The following is a 19129-nucleotide window of genomic DNA, read 5'->3' as shown; positions in this document are numbered from 1 at the left end:
TCTTTCTGATAAGTTAATCTGTACATCTATTTGGTTTATCTTTTCAATATTTAAAACTAGGCTGTAACTGGGCCCCCATTACATACCAATGTTTAATGTATGTTTTATCAATCAGAAAATTGATACAGCTTTTCTAATGTATTTCTCTGAGCCTTTATCAAGTATATTGATGGATGATGTCAGGAAGAAAAAAAAAATCACCATTGCTGCCATTTCATGCTCTTTATTTTTGCTCTATACTATTACATTACAAAGGACATAGTGAAGAAAAACAAGACAGAGACAGTGTTTTAGCATGGCATGTGACAAAAGTCAACAGGGACATCACAAATGCTGCTGAGAATCACTCTCAAGGTGCAGCCACTGATAAAGCAAAGTTAACCCTAACACCCACACCAACATCAATAAACATCATAACACACCTCAAATATTACCCTCCACACAGTAGAATAGCAACAAAGCTCCAAGATAACCCAGAAAGTGTGAATGAGGGGGAGCTGCAGTGCATTCTGCACTCTAAAAAAAAAAAGGCAGTTTATAGGTCCATTATTGGTCACTAAATACACACACACTGTAAATGTGCCTTTAGAAGGAACAAAAGTAGTTATAAAATCCAATTTTGTTCTCTAAAGGTACATTTTATTGTCTTCTCCAGAAGGGGAATATCTGTAAATGTTCATTAGTGAATTGAGTAAAATTAAACAACAGTATACGTACTGGGTAGGAAATTGGGCATATAAAAACAAAATCATTTTATAATCTACAATTATTAGAGAAAATGGTACAATTTTGTTCCCTAGAAGGTACCACAACAGTGACAGTCTCCTGACAGTGTGAGAGATCCTGCTGAGTGTACCCAAGCCACAACCAGGTTCCAGCAAAGTTAATTCATTTAATATTGTTATGATCACAAGTTTCCTTTTTATTTTATTTTTTTACACAGCACTTATCACAAAAAAATATAATCATAAAGCAATATCCTCATCTCAGTTCATGCATCTCAGTCGCCCTCTGGGGTTGAAATTTTTATAGTCCAGAGACATTGCATGTTTTCTTGTAAAGATAAACAGAATTGCTGTACAGACAAACTTGTCAAGAGGCACTGGCAGTCAGTTCGATCACTTGGACATTGTATTTAAGATCTGAATTTGAAAGATTTTTATTTAAAAATCTGTCAAATCCACTCCCAAAAGTATTGTTCAAATTAAAATTCATGAATTCGAATCTGAATTGTAAATGACATGTAAATGTTATTCAAATACACAAATTTCAGATACAAATTATTCAGATATACAAAATTCTAATATTTATGTAAGCTACTTATCGCCATGTATTTACATGTAAGCTATAACTATGAATTTTACAAACTCTCTACTGTTAAAAATCATAACATGCAAAATTAAGTTGTATTTTAGAAATATAATGCAGTTTACATACTCAATTCCCTACTAAAATAGTGAACTATATAGGAAACAGTCATATTCAGAGATTCAGCTCTAAAACTAACCTTTGAATATTCAAGATATAATTTTAAACTTTTTGACAGTGGATAAATGTTATATACCATTCAAAAACCAATCTGACACGTCGCGCACCAATTCTCAAATCACGCAACAGGTATATTTATATATATATGAACAAAAAGTAATGCACACTACACACTAGAAGTCCCCAGAATGCGCAGTGTCTATTAATCTTCTAAATACGCAACACAGAATCTAGAAAGTAGAAACACAATTCCCTCACCCCGTCAAGGACTGATTGTATCATGAGCGAACGTTTGCGTTGGGATGGTAGAGACATGTCCTTTTAAGCTCATATCTGTGCCTTTGGAATGTACTTATGTCCATCTTTTTGTCTGAATTCACATTATAATACACTTCTAACTTGCTTGCAATGATCAGATTCACCCACAACGATAAGGTAATTCAAGGTCAGGCTCATCCTTGATATCTTTATACATATGCAATTATCAGATTTATTCAAAAACATCAAATTAACCCACTCTACAACTTCTTAATGTGTAAAGCACAACAGATGTTGCATATTTTTCTGCATGCTACATTCCCAGCACAGATCATCCAAGCTGTTACACAATAAAAAATAAAATAAAGCAACTAACAGTTCTATTAATGGTCATCTACAAGCACTCTTTTTTTTTTTCTTAATGTGTAAAGACTCCTCAGCCAGCAGCAAAACATCAAATATTTACCTCAGTCTTTATGCATTTGTGCATCTTTAAATCCAAATGCATTAAATTGTACCCACACTCTGTGCAGTGGTTTTCCTTCGATTCTTGATGTATGCACTCATGTTGGTTCAGATCTCTTTGTCTAATAAAACTCTTCCCACACTCTGAACACGGATACAGTTTCCCTCGTGTGTGAATGCGCTGATGTGTTAAAATATTACTCAGTCTAGTAAAACTTTTCCCACACTCTGAACAGACATATGGTTTCTCTCCTGTATGAATTCTTTGGTGCTCTTGGAGATTCCTCAGGCTGGTTAAACTCTTCCCACACTCTGAGCACTGATACCTTTTCTCTCCAGTGTGAATGCGCTGGTGTGTTTGGAGATTCCTCTTTTCATTGAAACTCTTCTCACAGCCTGAGCACTGATACGGTTTTTCACCTGTGTGAATGCGCTGATGTATTTGGAGACTGCTCGATCTGTTAAAACTTTTCCCACATTGCGAGCACTGATATGGTTTCTCTCCTGTGTGAATGAACTGGTGTCTTTGAAGATGACCCAACTGATTGAAACTCGTTCCACACTCTGAACACTGAAACGGTTTCTCTCCTGTGTGAATGCGCTGATGTGCTTGAAGATTTTTCATTTCATTAAAACTCTTCCCACACTCTGAGCAATGATACGGTTTGTCTCCTGTGTGAATGCGCTGGTGTCTTTGGAGATTCTTAATTTCATTAAAACTCTTTCCACAGTCTGAGCACTGATGCAGCTTTTCTCCTGTGTGAGTGCGCTGGTGTGTTTGAAGATTACTCCGTTGACTAAAACACTTGCCACACTCTGAGCACTGATGCGGTTTCTCTCCTGTGTGAACGCGCTGGTGTGACTGGAAATTTCTAATGTCATTAAAACGCTTCCCACATTCTGAGCACTGATATGGTTTCTCACCTGTGTGAATGCGCTGATGTGTTTGCAGACTACTCTGCCTATTGAAACTCTTTCCACACTCTGAGCACTGATATGGTTTCTCTCCTGTGTGAATTCGCTGGTGTCTTTGGAGACTACTCTGCTGATTAAAACTTATCCCACACTCTGAGCACTGATACGGTTTCTCTCCTGTGTGAATGCGTTGGTGTGCCTGGAGATTCATGATTTGATTAAAACTCTTCCCACACTCCGAGCACTGATGCGGTTTCTCTCCTGTGTGAATGCGCTTGTGTTTTTGAAGACTACTCAACTGATTAAAACTCTTCCCACAATCAGAGCACTTATACGGCTTCTCACCTGTATGAATGCGTTGGTGTGTTTGGAGATTCCTCATTTGATTAAACCTTTTCCCACATTCTGTGCACTGAAATGGTTTCTCTCCTGTGTGAATGCGCTTGTGTGTTTGGAGATTACTCCATTGACAAAAACTCTTCCCACACTCTGTGCACTGATACGGTTTCTCTCCTGTGTGAATGCGCTGGTGTGCTTGAAGATTCCTCCGCTGATTAAAACTCTTCCCACATTCTGAGCACTGATAAGGTTTCTGTCCTGTGTGAATGCGTTGGTGTCTTTGGAGATTACTCATGTCGTTAAAACTCTTTCCACATTCTGAGCAATGATAGGGTTTTTCTCCAGTGTGAATGCGCTGGTGTGTTTGAAGATTACTCATTCTATTAAAACTCTTCCCACAGTCTGAGCACTGATACAGTTTTAGTCCTGTGTGAATTTGCTGGTGTCTTTGGAGATTCCTCATTTCTTTAAAACCTTTCCCACAGTCGAAGCAATGATATGGTTTCTCTCCTGTGTGATTTCGCTGGTGTGCTTGCAGATTCTTCCGTTGATTAAAACTTTTCCCACACTCTGAGCAGTTAAACGGTTTCTCTTCTGCGTGAATGCGCTTGTGTCTTTGGAGATTACTTGTATCGTTAAATTTCTTCCCACACACTGAGCACTGATATGGTTTCTCTCCTGTGTGAATGCGCTTGTGTGTTTGAAGAGTAGTCATTTGAATAAAACTCTTCCCACAGTCTGAGCACTGATACGGTTTTTCTCCTGTGTGAATGCGTTGGTGTCTTTGAAGATTACTCATGTCGTTAAATTTCTTCCCACACTGGGAACAGGTATACGGTTTTTCACCTGTGTGAATGCGCTTGTGTATTTGGAGATTACTCATTTGACTAAAACTCTTCCCACACTCTGAGCACTGAAATGGTTTCTCTCGTTTGTGAATGTGCTGGTGTGTTTGGAGATTCCTCTTTTTATTAAACCTTTTTCCACACTCTGAGCATTGATACGGTTTCTCTCCTGTGTGAATAAGCTGGTGTATTTTGAGATTACTCCGTTGGTTAAAACATTTCCCACACTCTGGGCACTGATATGGTTTCTCTCCTGTGTGAATGCGCTGATGTGCTTGAAGATTCCTCAGTTGATTAAAACGTTTTCCGCACTCTGAGCACTGATATGGTTTCTCTCCTGTGTGAATGCGTTGGTGTCTTTGGAGATTACTCATGTCGGTAAAACTCTTCCCACACTCTGAGCACTGATACGGTTTCTCTCCAGTGTGAATGCGCTGGTGTGTCTGGAGATTACTCATTTTATTAAATCTTTTCCCACACTCTGAGCACTGATATGGTTTCTCTCCTGTGTGAATTTGCTGGTGTCTTTGAAGACTGCTCATTTGAGTAAAACTCTTCTCACAGTCTGAGCACTTATATGGTTTCTCTCCAGTGTGAATGCGCTGATGCCTTTGCAGATTACTCATGTCATTAAAACTCTTCCCACAGTCTGAGCATTGAAATGGTTTCTCTCCAGTGTGAATGCGCTGATGTGTTTGGAGATTAATCAGCTGAGTAAAACTCTTCCCACAATCTGAGCAATGATATGGTTTTTCTCCTGTGTGAATGCGCTGGTGTCTTTGGAGATTACTCATGTCGGTAAAACTCTTCCCACAATCTGAGCACTGATACGGTTTCTCTCCTGTGTGAATGCGCTGGTGTATCTGAAGATTACTCAGTTGATTAAAACTCTTCCCACAATCTGAACACTTATGTGTTTTCTTTTCTGTGTGAATGCGCTTGTGTGTTTGAAGAGTACTCCGTTGAGTAAAACTTTTTCCACACACAGAGCACTGATATGGTTTCTCTCCTGTATGAATTCGCTGGTGTGATTGGAGATTCATCAGTTGACTAAAGCTCTTTCCACACTCTGAGCACTGATACGGTTTCACACCTGTGTGAATTCGCTGGTGTCTTTGGAGATTACTCATGTCATTAAAACTCTTCCCACACTCTGAGCACTGATAAGGTTTCTCTCCTGTGTGAATGCGTTGGTGTGTTTGTAGATTACTTTTTTTATTAAATCTTTTCCCACACTCTGAGCACTGATACGGTTTCTCTCCTGTGTGAATGCGTTGGTGTCTTTGGAGAGTACTCTGTTGATTAAAACTCTTCCCACACTCTGAGCATTGATACGGTTTCACTCCCGTGTGAATACGCTGGTGCGTTTGAAGATTACTCTGTTGATTAAAACTCTTCCCACAGTCTGAGCATTGATATGGTTTCTCTCCAGTGTGAGTGCGCTGGTGTGCTTGGAGATTTTTAAGTTGATTAAAACTCTTCCCACACTCTGAGCAGTGATATGGTTTCTCTCCTGTGTGAATGCGCTGGTGCCTTTGGAGGTTACTCATGTCATTAAAACTCTTCCCACACTCTGAGCACTGATAGGGTTTTTCTCCTGTGTGAATGCGCTTGTGTGTTTGTAGATTACTCAGTTGGTTAAATCTTTTCCCACATTCTGAGCACTGATACGGTTTCTCTCCTTTGTGAATACGTTGGTGTGTTTGGAGATTCCTCCTTTCGTTAAATCTTTTCCCACACTCTGAGCACTGATACGGTTTCTCTCCTGTGTGAATGCGCTGGTGTGTTTGGAGATTACCCAGCTGAGTAAAACTCTTCTTACATTCTGAGCACTGATATGGTTTGGCTCCTGTGTGAATGCGCTCATGTCTTTTGAGATTGCTTTTCAGCTTAAAACTCTTTCCACATTCTGAACAGGAAAACATTTTCTCTTTTGTGTGAATGTACTGCTTTTGCTCGAAAGAACTGTCTTCATCAAAATTCTTCTCGCTGTCTGCGTAGTCATATATTTCACATTTGTCTGTACATATTTTCCACGTCGTTGAGGATGTTTCCTGAGAAATGGAGATTTCACACACTGTTTCCTCATGTTTAATCTCTTCTGATTTCAACATTGTGATTATAGTCCTTTTCTTGATGTTTTCTTAATGTAGCGGTGAAATAAATGTAGAACTCTCTTGGGCATTAGAAGCAGAAGAAGCAGTGCAAAAAGAGGTTTCTCTTATCTGGAAAAGAAAAAAAGGTAAATTCTATGTTATATTTATAAAAGTTAATTCAATTATAGATATTCATTTTACTGTCAGTTTAACACCACATTTAAAAAAATTAACTAATGTTAAAAAAATTAATTATATATATCTCAATTAGGCTACATGATGTGGCTGATCAAGAAGCCTAATTGACAGATATATATCAACCTGGGGAGCATTAAACAGCTGAAAATCACACAAAAATATAGCTATTTTTATTTTGCTGAAAATAGCAATCACACACGACCTTAAGGTCATGCTGCCCAATGATGAGTGTCAGATATATTGAAATAAATTATCCCAGAATTTGGCTGTGGAGTAGAGCACATTTTAGAAATTGTCTGGTGTTTGTGATCCTGTCTAGGCGCAGTTTGGTGCCTTTCAATTCTTAACATGGACAAGAACTTGATACTACTACAGAAAACTAAACATTTAACTAAACACACATGCCTGTGATTCTGGTAGTCTCAAATAGAAATGCTTTAGAAAATTCTATACAAAATGATGCATGTATGTGCTCATATGTAAAAATGTGTCTAAGCAGTGAGCATGCAATGGGGAAATTTAAACAATGTTAAAGCACTTAAAATATCAGATTCTCCATCTCCATATTATGCCATATAGTAAGTTGTCAGGCAAGCAGCATTCATTCATTATCTGTAACCGCTTATCCAGTTCAGGGTTGCAGGGGTCCGGAGCCTTCCCCGAAGTGAGAACCCACCCTGGAGGGGGCACCAGTCCTTCACATGGCAGCAAACACTCACACACATGGACACTTTGTGACCAACCCACCTGTGTTTTTGTGTGTGTTTTTGGCGTGTTAGACCCCAAGACTCTGTGGGACAGTGACACTACCTGTTGTGCCACCCTATGCAGCAATCAATACATTGCAAACGTTGTAATCTCATAGACAGATTTTCTGTAAAGTGACATATTGCCAAAGCTCATTTAATTACATGTTAATTCATTTTCTTTTACTGATCACATGGTTCTGCAAACCACACAATGTCTAAGCCCATGATTTAACTTGGATAAAGTCTGGTGTATCGGTTTACTCACTCTACATTTTAGTTGGACAGCCCCTTTAAAGTGTTCCATTTAAACTTCTGAGTAAATCCAGCATCTATGAGTATAGGATGTGAAGCAGGTACCCCTCTATTGTCCTCTTTTTTGAAACATTCTGATCTGAAATAAAAATATAAAGCCACAAAGTTGAGAAGTAAACAACAGTGAAGCAAAACAACAGCAAAAATACAATAGAATAAAACAGGTTTTAAATATAAATGACAAAAATTTAACTGAAAGGACACTATAGGAGAAGGGGACGGGAAGACTAGCTTAACATTCTCTAACCTAGCGGTCCCCACCACCAGGGCACAACCCGATACTGGGCCGTGGGCCATTAGGTACCGGGCTGCACAAAACGTTTGTATTTTTCTTTCTTTTTTTTTTTTATTGATTATCAGTCTAAATGTTGATGTTTTATTTTGAAAAGTGACTCTGCACTCTGAAAAGTCATTCCGCACAGACATTCATTCCGAAGCATACATGCGTAACCAGCTGTTACCCCAGAAGCTAGCAAAAATTAGTGAAAAACAAACATCTTTGGCGAGCTTCTTTGGAAAGGGGAAAAGGCCTAATAAGGAGACAGAAGAAGAGCCTACGACTTCCAAGAAAACGAAATCTGCATTTAAAAGACAATATCAGGATTCCTACTTAAAATATGGGTTCATCCCTACAGGTGATTTGCAAACAAAACAAAACTATGGAACAGATTGTACGTAGCAGAACGTAACACACTTCGGGTGTCACTGTGTCCCATTACCCCAAGATGGGGCCAGCTTGTTGCAGAGAGACAAGCTCACCCAGTAAACAAGGAACGTCCCTGGACGTTAAAAATAGGTCTAAAAGTAGTCTGTCCGTCAAGTTCAAAGAGTTTATGTCTGTCAGTGGACGTCCAAAATGCGTTCCATGCAAGTAATTTATTTCGGGACCAATTAATAACATCAATGGACGTCCAAAATACGTCTAATAGTCGTCTTTTCAATATCTGTGTTTGGAAGTCTTTTCAACTTTCATTTTCAACCTTAAAAGAACGTTGATTATATGGCAGTCATTAGGTTATTTCAATGCTGCATCAACGGCTAAATGTTTATTGGGCAGGGCTCTCACTAATTGAAATTATTATTATTTGATTGACTTGTTCACACTTTTATATAGAAATGACCAGTATTGTCACTTGAATCGAGTTTAGTTTTTTATTATAATTATTTCTTATTAGAAAGGATTTTTGTTCTAAAATAAATATTTTTGTTTACAGAGATGTTGTTGATTATTAATTTATGAACAAAGGTTGTTTATTGTCTGTTGATGTTTGCATTTGACATAAGACCACTATGGATGATTTATTATTAGATTACATCATTAACGATTATTGAGCAAATGTAGGCCTGAGCATATGAAGGCCGGTCCGTGAAAATATTGTCTTAGATGAAACCGGTCCGTGGCGCAAAAAAGGTTGGGGATCGCTGCTCTAACCCATCTATAAAACAGCATTATATCCCATAATAGTATGATGCATAGGAGCTTAAATTTTCATTTTGCATTTCTCACATTAATTCCAGGTAGGCTCTGTACACACCGCGACCCTGGACTGGATAAGCCGTTACAGATATTGAATGAAAGAATGAATGAATTTCTCACATTAGTAACTTGGAAAACTACACCATATTGCCATGTTCAACTTGTCATTTACAAGAGAAAATAAACAGCATCAATTGTGTAACTGTATGTGTGAGACAGGATGTTAAGATCTGATCTCATAGAAAAGAGCATCTGAATCAGAATCCGATTTAATTGGCCAATGGTTTTTAGTTACCCTGTAGCCCACAGTGAATATTACTTTTTAAATAATTAATATACGTTCATGGGGAAATATATATTTTAAATGTTATTAAACATTCTGATATGTACAGAACTGTATCTATAGTAAAAATCAGGGATGCATAAATATCATTTTTTTCCAACCGAGTATGAGTACAAGTACGAATTAACAATCAGGAACATTGTGTAATACTTTAGTTATTAAAACATTTTTGTTCATTTTTTAAACTGTCCATCTTTTATTTAGCTTTTTCCCACATTACACCACCAATAATTTGAATTTCCCTCTGGGATCAATAAAGTATCTATGTATACATTAGTATAGAATGCCCATGTGCCAATTAAGCCCACTTTCAAATTTAAAGTCAAAATAAATAAAAAAAGATTAATATTTTGTGCCCCTCATTATTTAAGCCAATCCAGAGTTTGCAATTTTTAGCTATTTATCAGTCTTTCCCCTAACTCTGGCCACTGCCGTATATGGTGCAATTCCGCTCTCTCTCTTCGCCAGTCGCATTGGGTAAATCAATAAAACATAAGTTTTGCAAGAAATCACATGTCTAAACAATATTTTTAGTATCTTTAACAGTGTTGTAATTCTTTGTGTGCAAAACTGCATGTGGAACACAACACACTTCCATTTCGCAACAGATATTTCCCTCAGTGTAAAAGTTAGCTTCCTTTTCTCTGAGGGGAAAATCTACCACCATTGTAAACCTTACATGTAGAGTACGGATACCAACACAGGACAAACGTAATATCATTGTGAACCTCTCAAAACCACTGGATGAGGTAGCAACGGTCTTGTTTGACTATCACAAGCAGGGGAAGTGGGCGAAGTTAGGGGGCATCAATAATCTTAGCAGTATTGGCACCTACTTAAACAAAAGTGTTAAAAAAGTAAAAAAAAAGTCTAAAAATATATTTTCTTTCAAAGTCAAGCAAGTCTTGGACATTATGATGTCCAACAGGATGTTGGACAGGATGTTGATTTGAGTGAGTAAAGTACTTCTATTTATTTACAGTTAGATTTCCAATGTTGTAATTACAGTGGCCGGAACTTGGGGTAACTACGCTACCTTGTGTAAAATTAGACTAATGTTTTGATTTTTATGTATTAATAAATAATACGTTGTCAATATATGTTTTATGTGGGTACTTTTATTCATCACATTTTCCATCATGTGCAAAGAAGGGATTTATGAGATAGCTCACAAAAATACTTTATTCGTTTACAAATTAATAAATAATAAATGGTTCTAAACAGCTGAATACTTAAAGAAAAAAAAAAGTATTTTAAGGCGAACTTAAAAGATAGTGTTACAAGTGCAGCTAACACAAGCTAACTTTGAATGAGAACATTTGTATGTGAGCAAAATAATAATAATGAGGATGAATATAATGATTACACCGCATTTTATTTAGGTTCCTGCCTGTAAATGTATCTTGAACAAACACTGACTCTTTTCTTAAGCTGCTTATAGTCAGTCATTGCCTTCAAAGGCAGCAATTTATTCGGGGAAAGTCTTCAGTGTCAGCATACGCCATCACGTATAGGGCGTTGCGCTCGTGGGCTGTTGCGTTAGCAACTTAGCTTACCTTAGTTTGTACCGGCTTTTTACCTCAGGGACAGGACCTACTGCGGAGTGGCGGCCGTTGGTTTTCTTCGCTTTATCACTTCTGTAGTACTTATGAGTGAAAAGGAAAAGACTAACTGCCGCTCTATTACGACTACATAATACTACTCATATTTGTACACAAACATCCCGACTCCGTCCACCATGTTTTCAAAACTGAGAGCAAGAAGTGTGAGCGGCATCACGAGATTGTCTTCCAAGAGAAAGATTTGCTAGCTACATATCACACTGCCTTCTGAATTCAGACAAAGTAAGGGCGCTGCATTATAAGGCGCACCTTTTGCTGTTCTTTATTTCCATTTTCATGAAATAAAATTCATAAATTCCATAATGGGATTCCTGTGACGACTTCTCGGTCAATAAAGCGTAATATATTTTTAAATTACAGAGCTCATAAAAAGTTACATACACGACAAACCGCACATTGTTGAAAACTATTATTAACATCAGCTAATCTCTGCAACATTTATTTTCCTTTAGAAAAACTGCAGTAAAAACTACAGGAGATACACATTACATTTATTGTATTTCACTTTTAATTTTGACTTATTCGTTTATTTTACCTCTGTAACATACGCAGTCTAGAAGCCATTTCCCACACATCCTACCGTAAAACACAATGGAGGCGCAAGTAGAAAACTTAATGTAGATGGCGTGAAAAGCCTCTTCCTGTTTTTTGGAATTCAGCCAATGGAAAACACTGGCTTTTATTTGTTATGTTTCCACTGTCGTCTTTTATTTTCTACTAGAAACGTATTGTTTTCATCCGTTCCGGTTTATCTGTACCACATGAAACAAGACACTGAATGGAATTTCGTTTCTCTCCGCCAGGATTACCGACAGAAACCAGCGGAGAGTCACAGCCAGGAGCTAACATTAGCATCTCAGCAAGGACAAAACCCACGCACTCAACACAGTCCCCTTTCTGTGAGAGTGAGTTACAAACACAGTGTAAACAGAGTGAAACCGTCTCACACAGCCCCTTACCTTCAGTAAAACACGTCCTGATTCTCTCTCCAACAAAAACAGTCCGAGAGACACAGGTCCAGTTTCAGACCAGGAGCTCCAGACCTGCAGGGGTTTACACCTGCGCCCTCCAGCGTCTTGGAGTGGGGAGGCATGCGGTGGATCTAGGATGGTGACTGCTTACTAGTTCTCGACCTTTTTAACTCAGCGAACAGTTAGAACTATTTTATTCATAGATTAATAAAGACATTACTTTTAATGTCTTAATGTAACAAATGCTACAACAAAAAGTTACTAAATTTAACTGAATAAACTAAAAATATACAAAAATTACGGTCTACCTTTCAGAAAAGTCTCTATATGGCACCATAAAGGGCTCTATCATAAAAAGGTGCCATAAAAAGCATCTAGGGGACATTCTCCATCAATCTGAAGAACCCCTTCCTGATGCAAATGACCATTTATTGATGCAAAAGTTTCTTCAAATGTTCCGGGTTCTATATTGCACCATTTTCTTTACTAATGAAACCTTTAAGAACGTTTAATTTTTAAGTGTTCTCTATGCAATCAGTTCTCTATGCAATGTAAAGCCTGCATGGACACGTAATGGTCCTCCATATTAGAGTGAAGTAGTTTAAATTTGGGTTTGTGTGCACTATTTTAATACAAACACTTTCAAATCAAACACCAAAACATGCACTACTTAATGTCAGGAATGGCCTGCTATATAATAGGTTTAACAGCATTCTGTGACATTGTAGCTTGCCTACCAACTACTGCAGAAGCTCTGCTCTAAGCACGTTTTTCCAGTGAGGAGCACAGACAAACCAAGATCTATTGTTGTCATTGTTTCCGGGACAACGTGTTCATTTTTAGGATGTGAAGCTATTTCTGGTTCATGGAATTTTTAGGATGTGAAGCTATTCCTTTCTAGTTCATGGAATTAGCCAACCGAGTTAGATGTTTACCCAGCTGCAGGATTTATACTTTTCACCTCAGTTAAATGTGAACTGAAAATGGACAGAGCGGCCATGGAACAGATTTTGCGTGTGGTGTTTCTAATTTACTGTGAGAAGTTACTTTTACTGAAATATGTTCAAATAAAAATACTCAGTTGACTTTTTCAAGCCGTTAAAATATCACAGTAGAGTTTAATTGCAAACAAGTGTAATTCAGTTTACCTAATTAACTCACTCACAGAACTATACTGAAATGTGAGGGTTGTGGGCTTGCCTCTTGTGAATGGTGTGCTATGCAGGGGGGGGCGTAACTATCTTCCACCAACTTGCAGAAAAGCATTAAGGTCTACTATGTTATACGGAAATTCCACTTCCACTCAAGAGTCTGAATCCCTTCGGTGCTTCCCTCTTACATCTGCCTTTACTGTGAAGGGGTTTTTAGTCACTGAGGTGAAATTAAGCTTTATAGCTCCAGAGGAGATCAACTATATTTTAGTGAATTAGAAGTAATATACATATTCACATGCACCAGACAACTAACTTTCTCTCTCTCCCACTCTTAAAGGGCCCTGAATGTCTAATTACATGTTCGAGGGAATTAGGCGTGATGTATTCCTCTCGTGGATGCTATAACACACTGCTGCTACTCAACCTGGTTGACTAGGATGACCATCTTATCCTTCAAATGTTGCTTGACCAGTAAGTACTAGCTCTAGCTTGTCACTTGTCATGTTTGACCAGTTTATACCAGGTTTAGCTGGTATGCTGGTCATAAAGCTGCTTGACCTGTTTTTTGCCAGCACTAGCTGGTACGATGGGCATCAATGCACAACTGAGAATAAACGTACAACTGTGTTCATGAATGACTAGCTGGGTTGAAGATTATGAGGCCTGTTGTGAGTCTGCTTGATGAGAGGTGTACCTGAAGAGACACCGATGCTCTGGTGAGACATCTACTGGCAGAAATAGCACCCATTCTTTCACAAAAGTTTGGAAGGTCAGACTACATGGCTAAGTACATAATTTCATACACCTTTGCCAATAGGACTGAATAAAAAACCCAGATTTGATGATTAAGAAATGGAAGTGTTTTTGCGCAAGACACCTAACCCACAAACTGCTTCCCAGACACAAGGACTGGTGCCAAACTGCTCTGTTTGTGTGTGCTCACTGACAAGTGTTTGTGATCAGGTATGTTTCAGGCATAGAAAGGTAAGTGTTTCTCAACATTTTGCTCCTGTAATATGTATGCAAAATTTCAAGAGTCCCAATCTAAAGTATATTAAAATACGTACTTTTTGCATCTGAGAGCGCACACACAGACAGGCATCAGCTGCTTTAATTTCTGAAACAGCATTTTTCATACATTGCTTAAGAAGGAAATGCATTCTTGACTATGATCCCTGTGAAGAAGACACACCTTTATTGATCCCCTTAGGGAAATTACTTCTCTGCATTTGACATACTCAACATACATACTTCAAGTTTTGTTCAAGTTAGAAGACACTGCTAAGAGGATTCATCCACAAAAAAATCAGATTAATCCAAGGTAAACACAGTTGTCCATGGTCTCTGTACATACACGCCATTATCACGTTTGAACTTAGAGAATCAATTTCACCCACAATTTACAGCCTAATCCCATTGTCTGGGACACAACCAATGTTGCATGCATTTCCAAAGTTTGAATTATATTACACATTTTCGCTAGATCTCCAAATCACAAAAGGGCTCCAAATGACGTGACACAATGTAGCAATCAACAGTTTTGTTCATGATTATCATTCATTATAATGAAACAACCACAAGAATCCAAAAACCAAAGAGCCCACAGGCAGCAGCACATCCAGTCTTTACCTCTTTGATACATTTATCCATCTTCAAATCTAAATGCCTGAAAGTAATCCCGCACTCAGTGCAGTGGTTCTATTTCTACTCTGTGTGAATGCACTGATGACTTTTCAGATCCCTCTGTCTTTTAAAACTCTTCCCACACTCTGAGCACTGATGCGGTTTCCCTCCTGTGTGAATGCGCTGGTGTGTTAGAGTATTACTCAGTCTAGTAAAGCTTTTCCCACACTCTGAACAAAAATATGGTTTTTCTCCTGAATGGATTTGGAGGTGCTCTTGGAGATTCTTCAGGCTGGTAAAACTCTTCCCACACTCTGAGCACTGATGTGATTTTTCTCTTGTGTGAATACGTTGGTGCTTTTGAAGATTCCTCATTACATTAAAACTCTTCCCACACTCTGAGAACTGATACGGTTTCTCCCCTGTGTGAATGCGCTGGTGTCTTTGGAGATTAGGTAATCTGTTAAAATTTCTTCCACACTCTGAGCACTGATAAGGTTTTTCTCCTGTGTGAATGCGTTGGTGTCTTTGGAGATGACTCGGTTGATTAAAACCACTCCCACAATCTGAGCACTGATATGGTTTCTCTCCTGTGTGAATGCGCTTGTGTATTTGGAGATTCTTCATTCCTTTATAACTCTTCCCACATTCTGTGCACGGATGCAAATTATCTTCTTTGTGAATGCGCTGGTGTGTTTGGAGATTATTCAATCTATTAAAACACTTGCCACACTCTGAGCACTGATACGGTTTCTCTCCTGTGTGAATGCGCTGGTGTGACAGGAAATTTCTTATATCATGAAAACCTTTTCCACAGTCTGAGCACTGATACGGTTTCTCACCTGTGTGAATGCGCTGGTGCGTTTGGAGATACGGTAGCTGATTAAAACTCTTTTCACACACTGAGCACTGATACGGTTTCTCACCTGTGTGAATGCGCTGGTGTGTTTGTAGATTAGTTCGTTGATTAAAGCTCTTCCCACACTCCGAGCACTGATACGGTTTCTCTCCTGTGTGAATGCGCTGGTGTCTTTGGAGACCACTCAATCTACTAAAACTATTTCCACAATCTGAACACGGATACGGTTTCTCTCCTGTGTGAATGCGCTGGTGTGTTTGGAGATACGTTAGCTGATTAAAACTCTTTTCACACACTGAGCACTGATATGGTTTCTCTCCTGTGTGAATACGCTGGTGTGTTTGGAGACTACTCATTTGAGTAAAACTCTTCCCACACTCTGAGCACTGATACGGTTTCTCTCCTGTGTGAATGCGCTGGTGTCTTTGGAGACCACTCAATCTACTAAAACTATTTCCACAATCTGAACACGGATACGGTTTCTCTCCTGTGTGAATGCGCTGGTGTGTTTGGAGATACGTTAGCTGATTAAAACTCTTTTCACACACTGAGCACTGATATGGTTTCTCTCCTGTGTGAATACGCTGGTGTGTTTGGAGATTACTCATTTGAGTAAAACTCTTCCCACACTCTGAGCACTGATACGGTTTCTCTCCTGTGTGAATGCGCTGGTGTGTTTGGAGGTTACTCAGTCTATTAAAACTCTTCCCACACTCTGAGCACTGATACAGTTTCTCTCCAGTGTGAACGCGTTGGTGTCTTTGGAGATACTTCATTTTGTTAAATCTTTTCCCACACTCTGAGCACGGATAGGTTTTCTCTCCCTTATGGATATGCTGGTGTTTTTGGAGGTTACTTTGTTGATTAAAAGTCTTATTACATTCTGAGCGCTGATATTGTTTCTCTCCCATGTGAACGCGCTCGTGTCTTTTGACACTGTTCACTCTGAACAGGAAAACATTTTCTGTCCTGTGTGAATGTACATTTATTTGTCTGTACTCTTTTGTCCGCAAGATGCGTAGGGAGAAGTTGATGATGTCTCCTGAGAAATCCTCACATTTAATTATTTATGATATCAGCACTGTGAAATATTCCTCTTGGCAATATTTTTCGATATACTGGTAGAAGTAAAGCAGAACCGTCTTTGACACAATTAGCAGGAGAATGCCCTCAAAGAGATGTTTCTAACTTCTGGAAAAGAAAAAGGAGAAAGGTAAAATTCAATGTTGACTTCGATAAATATAGCATCAGGGCATAAATGTTTATATTAACATTTTAGAGGGGTTTGACACTCCATTCAGCTTTTTATCTCCCTGGATGAAATAATCTCTGGCCTAATTAAAAAAAAAAAGTGTATATTTCTAAACTTGGGTGCTACGTGAAATGTTCAGCAAAGTTATAAAAAAAACAGAAGTATGATTAATCTCTCCTCAGAAATGACCAAAATACGCTCTTCAGACCTCTCAGAGAACAGTGAACTAATGATCATGAACGGGAATTCAAGTTCAACCATCTGATTTAGGCTTTTTTTTATGTCAGTCAACATTATGCTATATTAAAAAGACATTTTGAATTTGATTCATTTCACACCGTTTTTACTCCAATTTCTCCAGTAAGAACAAATATAAATGATCCCCTTTCTACATGAGTGCATGCTCTTTAAACCTGCAGTTGATTGCACTAGTAACACTTTAATATTCCCTTTCATGGCAAACAAAAGTCTACATACATGGAACAGAACCGTAATTTTAAAGAAATCTAGTACTCTAATATCCTAGAGTAAAAGCATAAAACTTACAACGTGTGTCTGAGGGGAAAGGTCGCTGGTAACATTTTCAGTTAACTATTTTATAGCATTTAAAATTACTCCATATATAGAATTGTATCATTAATCTCTGGAATTTTAAATGCTATTAGTCAAAATTTCGACAGTAAAACCTCATGAAAACGATGTCATGTGGACCTGAAAACATGTTAAGACTGCATCACAGAGAGAACAAAGCCCACACATTCACCTGTCTGTCAGAGTTACAAACACAGTGTAAACAGAGTGAAACTGTCTCACACTTTACCGTCCTGATTCTCTCTCCAACAAAAACAGTCCGAGAGACACAGCTCCAGTCCTGTAGAAGTCTACACCTGCGCCCTCCAGCGTCCTGGAGTGGGAAAAGAGGCAAGGGGTCTACGATGGAGACTGTATCAATCCACTCATCTATCAGCTAACAAACTAATGCCTTTATTTATGCACGGCTTTACGATAACGAAACAATTATTTCAGTACAAATGTAGCCTAGACTGAAAGTAAATCCCACTGCAACCATATTAACTTTTTTCGTGGATTTATCATTTACAACTTAACTATTATAAAACGATTGTATATGTTGTGTTATCATCAATTTACCAATTATAACCTTGTTCAACGATGAATTATTACGAACTGATTGGAGCTGTGCGCGCTGAGACAGAGGAGCGCTATCTATTGGAATGCGTGCAGAAAAATGTTCGTACCAAAAGATATGATCTGTTTCTGCAATACTGGTTAAAGACTTGAAGCTGTGTAAGATTAAGGAACACTAGGTAACTTTTTTTTTTATTTTTTACCAGAGGCTTCCATTACAGTACAGTACTGAAATCAGTGACAACAAAGAGGCAGGGTTGGTTACTTATGGAGTGATTTTAGTGTCAGCAGGATTTACTTTGAAATTGTATACTGTATATTGAATATACATTTATATATAATTCAGTTTCAAGTACAGAAAACTTAAAAAAAAAAATCTATTCAAATTCAGTTATTCATTCATTGTCTGTAAGTGCTTATCTAGTTCAGGGTTGCATTTGCATCAGAATCATGTGGTGCAAGATGGGAACACACACTGCAGCCAGTCCTTTGCAGGACAACACACTTTTACTCAAACCTATGGACACCTGGGAGTAGCCAAGCCACCTACCAACATGTGCTTTTGGACAGTGGGAAGAAATCGGAGCACCACACAGACTCAGAGAGAACACACCAAATTCCTCACAGTCACAGAGCTCCAGGGACCTGGAGGTTGTGGGTTTGGGCCCCACTCGGGGTGACTATCTTTGAGGAGTTTGGTGTGTTCTCCCTGTGTCCGCATAGGTTTCCTCTGGGTGCTTCAGTTTCCTGCCACGCTCCAAAAACACATGTCGGTAGGTGGATTGGTGACTCAAAAGTGTCCATAGGTGTGAATATGTGAGAGTGTCTCCCTGTGAAGGACCGACACCCCCCTCCAGGGTGTGTTTCTGCCTTGCAACCAGTGCGGGTAGACTTTGGACCCACCACAACCCTGAACTGGATAAGCGGTTACAGACAATGAATGAAATTTAGAATAATCTCAGAGAAGTACCTACAGACCAATTTATTTGCTTTTCTTCTGCAAAATCATTGATAAAG

At 38.6% G+C, this 19129-nt stretch overlaps 1 protein-coding gene and 1 long non-coding RNA gene across 8 annotated transcripts in view; one reads left to right on the top strand and one right to left on the bottom strand.

The window, feature by feature from the left end:
• The window catches only part of LOC136693690 (zinc finger protein 658B-like), a 32780-nt gene extending 14865 nt beyond the window's left edge, over positions 1–17915 (bottom strand). The window contains exons 1-3 of one of the 6 annotated variants that reach the window (XM_066666815.1): positions 17787–17915; positions 14952–16905; positions 214–6253 (exon numbers count right to left, since the gene is read on the bottom strand). In XM_066666815.1, coding sequence (XP_066522912.1) covers positions 2201–6253; positions 14952–16625 — 5727 coding nt within the window. In that variant the 5' untranslated portion in view covers positions 16626–16905; positions 17787–17915 and the 3' untranslated portion in view covers positions 214–2200. Of the gene's footprint in view, positions 1–213; positions 6536–7618; positions 7745–12066; positions 12203–14427; positions 16906–17729 lie in introns of those variants that run through there. The other 5 variants (XM_066666809.1, XM_066666810.1, XM_066666812.1 and 2 more) reach the window with 5 other exon arrangements.
• The window catches only part of LOC136693699 (uncharacterized), a 39908-nt gene continuing 31838 nt past the window's right edge, over positions 11060–19129 (top strand). The window contains exons 1-5 of one of the 2 annotated variants that reach the window (XR_010802091.1): positions 11060–11329; positions 11911–12012; positions 13570–13703; positions 13875–13948; positions 14050–14195. This is a non-coding gene — a long non-coding RNA (uncharacterized lncRNA). Of the gene's footprint in view, positions 11330–11910; positions 12013–13569; positions 13704–13804; positions 13949–14049; positions 14196–19129 lie in introns of both variants that reach the window. The other variant, XR_010802092.1, reaches the window with a different exon arrangement.

The sequence above is a fragment of the Hoplias malabaricus genome, chromosome 4 (assembly GCF_029633855.1).
Source record: "Hoplias malabaricus isolate fHopMal1 chromosome 4, fHopMal1.hap1, whole genome shotgun sequence".
Taxonomy (NCBI): Eukaryota; Metazoa; Chordata; class Actinopteri; order Characiformes; family Erythrinidae; genus Hoplias; species Hoplias malabaricus.
The sequence above is the reverse complement of the archived record's forward strand: the minus strand, read 5'-3'. Positions and strand labels throughout refer to the sequence as shown.